General features: G+C 51.3%; 1 protein-coding gene across 1 annotated transcript; it reads left to right on the top strand.

Moving 5' to 3' along the window:
- Positions 1 to 1354: 1354 nt before the first annotated feature.
- On the top strand, positions 1355 to 5090 carry LOC144576486 (folate receptor gamma-like). The gene is made up of 4 exons (XM_078340310.1): positions 1355 to 1492; positions 3883 to 4060; positions 4548 to 4683; positions 4789 to 5090. Exons 1-4 carry the CDS (start codon positions 1416 to 1418, stop codon positions 5031 to 5033), a joined length of 636 nt encoding a protein of 211 aa, XP_078196436.1. The 5' UTR covers positions 1355 to 1415; the 3' UTR covers positions 5034 to 5090.
- Positions 5091 to 6210: the final 1120 nt, after the last annotated feature.

Here is a 6210-nt window from a genome sequence, read left to right as displayed (position 1 = left end):
GCCTGCCTCTGCCTGGGTAAGTTCCCAAGATGGAGAAGGAGTGAGGGGTGAAGTGCGATTGCCTCACTCCCTCACCTCCCACAGCATCTGCTCCAGGACCATGAACAATAGCTGATGGCTCCATGGCCTTTGCTGGCTCCAGCTCAGTTTCCCTGGGCATCTAAACCTCAGCCGCCCTGGGGTGGGAGGATGGGCTGAGCAAATAGAAGTGTGAGGCTGTCTAGAGTCCCACCCCTGAATCAGCAGACCATGACCTGTGGTTCCACCTTGTGCAGATTTGAGAGGAATTGCATAAAACACTGGAGAAATCCAAGAGAGGAAGTCAACCAGGGCGCCAGCTTCCTCCATGATCACAGAGCAAGCTGGTGTCACAGCCTGGACCTAGAGCTCTGTTGGGTGGGAAGCAGGAGGAGAGTGCTGCCTCCAGGCTGGGGAAAGGCTCCCTCTCACCTCTACCCAATCCACATTTTTTGGCTCAGCTGCCCTGTGGGGGATGCAGGGTGGGGAGGGCAGAGATTTGGGCCTGGGAGGGGGACAGTACACAATCTTGTGGCTGTTGCCCTTCCCTCACGCCTTGTCCACCTCTGACTGTGGGTCTCTGGAAGGAATAGATGGACATGGCCTACAAGGTGACCCAACTGCTGCTTCTGGCTTTGGTGACCACTGCAGGGAGCACCCAGCCCAGGAATGTGTGGGCCAGGACGGGTCTGCTTAATGTCTGCATGGACGCCAAGCACCACAAGGCACATCCCGGCCCTGAGGACAACCTGTATGGCCAGGTGAGGATAAAGTGGAGTCTGTGGCGAGGGAGAGGGCTGCCTCTGACAGACATAAGTTAACAGGGTGGAGAAGCCAGCTGTGGGAGGTGATGAAGGCAGGAGGATGGCTGCTGTGATTCTGGAGGGCCTCCCCACCAGAGGCCACCAAATCTACAATAATAAAGAGACCACATACCTAACAGTCACTATGAGCCTATGACTCACACGCTTTCACTCATGCCATGTTAGTGAATAAGCCCAAAGGGCAGGGTGGGTGTGTGGTGGTCTCTACTTATGCAAATGAGGAAATAGGTCCACAGAGGGCACAGGTGCAAGTGGGAACTGAGGAGAGGGATTGTCCATACTTTCCCAGACTTAATTATGTGTCACCCCACAGAGCTCAATGGCACAGTAGAAGAGGAGCTGGGCCCCTCATGGTCATGGTGCAGCCAACACCTACAAACAGGCCAGCTTCCCACCCCCATTAGGTACTGAAGAGACAGCGACCAATCAGATATGCTGGGGAGACTTCCCAGTGAAGAGGCCATTGGCCTTGGCCTGGGAAGATGAGTAAGAGTTTTCCAGGAAGGAAAAGCAGAAAAGGACAGCTTGACAGAGGACAGCATGTACTCAGGTCAGAGGGTGACGGTATGAGCAATGGCGGGTCCAGTGTGGCCAGAGCGAAGGGTGCTGATGCCCACAAGGAAGGGAAGGCCAGGGTCCCCATTCCACAGGTAAGGCCACTGAGGTAGCTTGGGGAGCGTGAACTCGAATTTGAACTCCAGGCTCAGGAAAGTGCCTGTATTTTATTCCTCTGGTCTCCTGGTCTGCTCCCTACAAGTGTTCACATTCCCAGAGGGCTGGGGATGTGCCCAGGGGGAGCCTGTGGCATGGACAGGATCTGAGGGCTAAAGTGAAGAGAGGACAGCCCGGAAGTCCCGTGACATCTGAGTCATTCCCAACATTCTATTTGCTTATTTTAAATTTGGGTTAAAAATTTAAAAACCCAAAAAACATAAATTTTGCATTTTAGCTGTTTTTAACTATACGGTTCAGTGGCATTAAGTATGCTTATGTAGTTGTGCAGCTGTTACCACCATCCATCTCCTGACTTCTTCCTTTTTTTTTTTCTTTTGAGACAGAGTCTTGCTCTGTTGCCAGGCTGGAGTGCAGTGGTGTGACCTTGGCTCACTGAAAACTCTGCCTCCCGGTTCAAGCAATTCCCCCCGCCTCAGCCTCCGAGTAGCTGGGACTACAGGCGTGCACCACCACACCCAGCAAATTCTTTTTTTATAATTTAGTAGAGACAGGGTTTCACCATGTAGGCCAGGATGGTTTCCATCTCCTGCTCTGTCATGATCTGCCTGCCTCGGCCTGGCTCTCCTGACCTCTTTCATCCTCCAAAACTGAAACTGAAACTCTGTGCCCACCATTTCATTTGCTTTTCAGAACCTTCTAGAGTACCTCCTCTTTGCCAGGAAATGGTGCAGACGTAGATCTTTGAGAGACACAGATGATTATAATTCTCAGGGCCATGAGCCATATGAGAGTGATGATATTTGTAGAGCCCCTACTACAGCCAGGGTGTTCTTTTCATTATATTCACTAACCCTCTCAGAGGCACAAACTCCTGACCCTGACAGGCAAGACCCATGTCTGCCAAACCCCAAGACCCATGATGTGCAAGGGGTCTTGCAGGGAGACCAAGAGTTGGGACATGTAAGGAAACGCAAGTGTGAAGTCGGGCAGGCGGGGAAGCATGTTGTGTGTCAGCCGGCACCAGGTGTGGGCCAGGGTGTGGGAGATGGGTAGATCTGGCTCCACTCCCATGGATTTCCCTACTGTTTCTCCTGGGTGCTCAGACCTGTCGCACCTCCACCATCACTTGACCCTAGGTGCAAGGGTTCAGCCCAGAAACTTCAAGCAATTGATTCCTGATTTCTCAGGTTCTCTGAGTCCTGGCCTAGAGTGATTTCCAAAGAGAAATCTCCACCATTTCCGCTTGTCTTGCCTGCATTGAATTTACCTTTCTAGGATGGCCTTTCTCACATTTAGTCAAGTCTGGGTTCAGGCCCATGTGCGGGCTACAGCTCCTCTGTTCCCCTACGACTCTCAGGATCTACCTGGAGTCTCCTCACCTGGACCTCCAGAGCCTGGGAAAGCCAGACCAGCCCCTGACCTCAGCCCTCAAACACAAGCCTGGCTAGGTTCCTCTCCTCCTTGTCCTGAGTTAAACCTTAACCACACTGTATACCACAGGTGTAGCTTTCTGAAACTCTGTAAAAATGAGGGTAAGCACTCATACTGGGTTGTTAAGAGGATAAAGTGCAAAATCCTCGGGGACTTTGCACCTATGGTTTTCTATGCCTACAGTGTTCTTTGTCTCCCTACAGTGTTCGTCGCAGCTCATCCACCCACTCAATCTGTACTCTCCATGAGGCTAGAGATGGTACATGTTTTGTTCACAGCGGTGTTCCTAGGACCTCACACAGTGCCTGATGTATAATAAACACTCAGTTAATATTGGCTAAATGCAAAATGAATAATATAAATAATCTGATAACACGAAATAACTTTTTAAACCATTAAGAGCTGTACAAACAATAATTACTCCCCTAGACAGTGGCTCCCCTCTATGACACTCCATTAAAAGCCAATATTGGCCAGGTGTGATGGCTCACATCTGTAATCTTAGTACTTTGGGAAACTGAGATGAGAGGATTGCTTGAGAACAGGAGTTTGAGACTAGCCTGGACAACATTGTGAGACCCAACTCTACAAAAAGATCTTAAAAATAACCAGGTGTGGTGGCATGGGCCTGAATCCCAGCTACTTGGAAGGCTGAGGTGGGAAGATTGTTTAGCCCAGGAGGTTGAGGCTACAGCAAGTTAAGATCACACCATAGCACTCCAGCCTGTGCAACAAAGCAAGACCTCTCTCAAATAAATAAATAAATACGGACAAAACACACCAATATTGTAATTGCCTCTGTCCCCAGATGGGGGCTCCTCAAGGGCTCTCCCCAGCAAATCTTCCTCTGGATGACCTACCTCGGGCAGAGGATCCAGAATATGGAGAAGATGGCTGTGGTGGGGAGGCACTTAGTCCTGTCTTCCCTACCCAGTGCAGTCCCTGGAGGAAGAATGCCTGCTGCACGGCCAACACCAGCCAGTACAACACCTCCCGCCTGTACAACTTTAACTGGGAGCACTGTGGCAGGATGGAGCCTGCCTGCAAGCACCACTTCATCCGGGACACCTGTCTCTATGAGAGCTCACCCAACCTGGGGCCCGATCCGGCAGGTATGAGTGCTGTTCCCACAAACATGACCCTCATGGCCAGGCGCAGCAGCTCATGCTGGCAATCCCAGCACTTTGGGAGGCCAAGGCCGGCGGATCACGTGGCTAAACCCTGACTCTACTAAAATACAAAAATTGGCTGGGCTTGGCAGCAGTTGCCTGTAACACCAATTACTCGGGAGGCTGAAGCAGGAGAATTGTTTGAACCTGGGAGGCAGAGGTTGTAATGAGCTAAGATTGTAATGAGCCACTGCACTCCATCCTGAGCTACAGAGTGAGACTCTGTCAAAACAACAACAAAAACCATAAAAAAACCATGAACCTCAGCAGAGGGCAGAGCCTGCCAGCCACTTGCAGGGAGGGCTTGGTCCAGGAATTCAGGTCTGAGGGTGGTGGAGGCCCTGCCCCCTCCCACAGCTCTGGTCCCCTTCAAGCCTGCAGCTACTGAGATACGTGGCTGACAGGAGCCTTCCCTTTCCTCCCCACCCAGGTCAATCAGAGCTGGCGCAAAGAGCGCATCCTGAACGTGCCCCTGTGCAAAGAGGACTGCGAGCGCTGGTGGGAAGACTGTCGCACCTCCTACACCTGCAAGAGCAACTGGCAAAAAGGGTGGAATTGGACCTCAGGTGAGGGCCGGGAGGAGACCAGATGAGGAGTGGGAGTGGGGCTTTGGGGTTGGGAGGGGTGTGGTCTGGCCCAGAAGCTAAGGGTCTTATGTTCTCCTCCCTCAGGGATTAATGAGTGTCCTGCCGGGGCCCTCTGCCACACCTTTGAGTCCTACTTCCCCACTCCAGCCGCCCTTTGTGAGGGCCTCTGGAGTCACTCCTACAAGGTCAGCGACTACAGCCGAGGGAGCGGCCGCTGCATCCAGATGTGGTTTGACTCGGCCCAGGGCAACCCCAACGAGGAGGTGGCGAGGTTCTATGCTGCGGCCATGAAGGCTGAGGCCCCATCCCGTGGGATTTTGGGACCGTGAACATTTGTTCCTGATCCAAGAAGGGTCCCCTGGGGTTCCTCCAACAACTCATTCTAATAGACAGATCCACGTGTGTCTTGTGTCTTGTAATTTGGGGACGGGTGGGTTGAAGGGACACAATGCTTCATCTTTTCCACTGATAGGCCCCAAATCGGACTGGAACTAGCCTGACATTCACTGGGAAGTAGGGTGTAGAGGTTGAGCTAGAATACAGGTATCTGACCCCTTAGTCTGGTCCTCCTTAGAGCCCCCCTCTCACACCAAGCTTATCACCCCCACACTGCACAGAGACAAAAGAAAAGGTGGAGGGAAATGGACAGAAACTGATGAATTATTGAGCTTCAGGTGGGGAAGACAGTTTCTTTCCCTTTCCCATTAGATGTGGGCTAGGTAGAGATATTGGTGGGAGAAGAGGGTCTCAATGTGGAATACCTGCCTTGTTTCTATTTATTTATTTGAGACTGGGGTCATGCTATGTTGCCCAGGCTGGTCTTGAACTCCTGGGCTCAAGCAGTCTTTATTCCTTGGCCTCGCAATGTGCTAGGATTATTGGGGTGAGTCACTATGCGTGACCTACTTTTTAATAAATGGTAAGGCTGCAATTAACAGTCTTAGCCTCTAACTGGGCTTGGTGGCTCACATCTGTAATCCCAGCACTTTGGGAGGCAGAGGTGGGTGGATTACTTGAGGTCAGGAGTTTGAGACCAGACTGACCAACATGGTGAAACTCTGTCTCTACTAAAAATACAAAATTAGTCGGGTGTGGTGTCAAGTGCGCCTGTAGCCCCAGCTACTTGGTAGGCTGAGGCAGGAGAATTGCTTGAACCCAGGAGGTGGAGGATGCAGTGAGTGGAGTTTATGCCATGCAGTCCAGCCTGGGTGACAGAGTGAGACTCTGTCTCAAAACAAACAAACAAACAAAAACAAAAAAACAATCTTGAACCTAATAGAATGTTATACTTGAACTCCAGAAGGATTATTGGGTCAAGAGTACATATAATTTTGAGAGTTACAACTTCATGGGAGTTGTATCAATGTGGCCCCCACTAGCAAAGTATGAGAGTGTCTATTTCTCCGCTGGGTGCAATGGCTCATACCTGTGACCCAGCAGTTTGGGAGGCTGACACAGGGGAATCTCTTCAGCCCAGGAGTTCAAGGTTAGCCTGGGCAACATGGT

The sequence above is a fragment of the Callithrix jacchus genome, chromosome 10 (genome assembly GCF_049354715.1).
Source record: "Callithrix jacchus isolate 240 chromosome 10, calJac240_pri, whole genome shotgun sequence".
In the NCBI taxonomy this organism is placed as follows: Eukaryota; Metazoa; Chordata; class Mammalia; order Primates; family Cebidae; genus Callithrix; species Callithrix jacchus.
This window is presented reverse-complemented; position numbering and strand designations above follow the sequence as displayed.

What these genes read in the sequence shown, in the direction of transcription:
- LOC144576486 (XM_078340310.1), top strand. Translation starts at nt 1,416, where the DNA reads ATGGCGGGTCCAGTGTGGCCAGAGCGAAGGGTGCTGATGCCCACAAGG. An exon ending in CCAGGGTCCCCATTCCACAG is followed by an intron (nt 1,493 to 3,882) that starts GTAAGGCCACTG and finishes TTCCCTACCCAG; the next exon opens with TGCAGTCCCTGGAGGAAGAA. An exon ending in AGGGTGGAATTGGACCTCAG is followed by an intron (nt 4,684 to 4,788) that starts GTGAGGGCCGGG and finishes CTCCTCCCTCAG; the next exon opens with GGATTAATGAGTGTCCTGCC.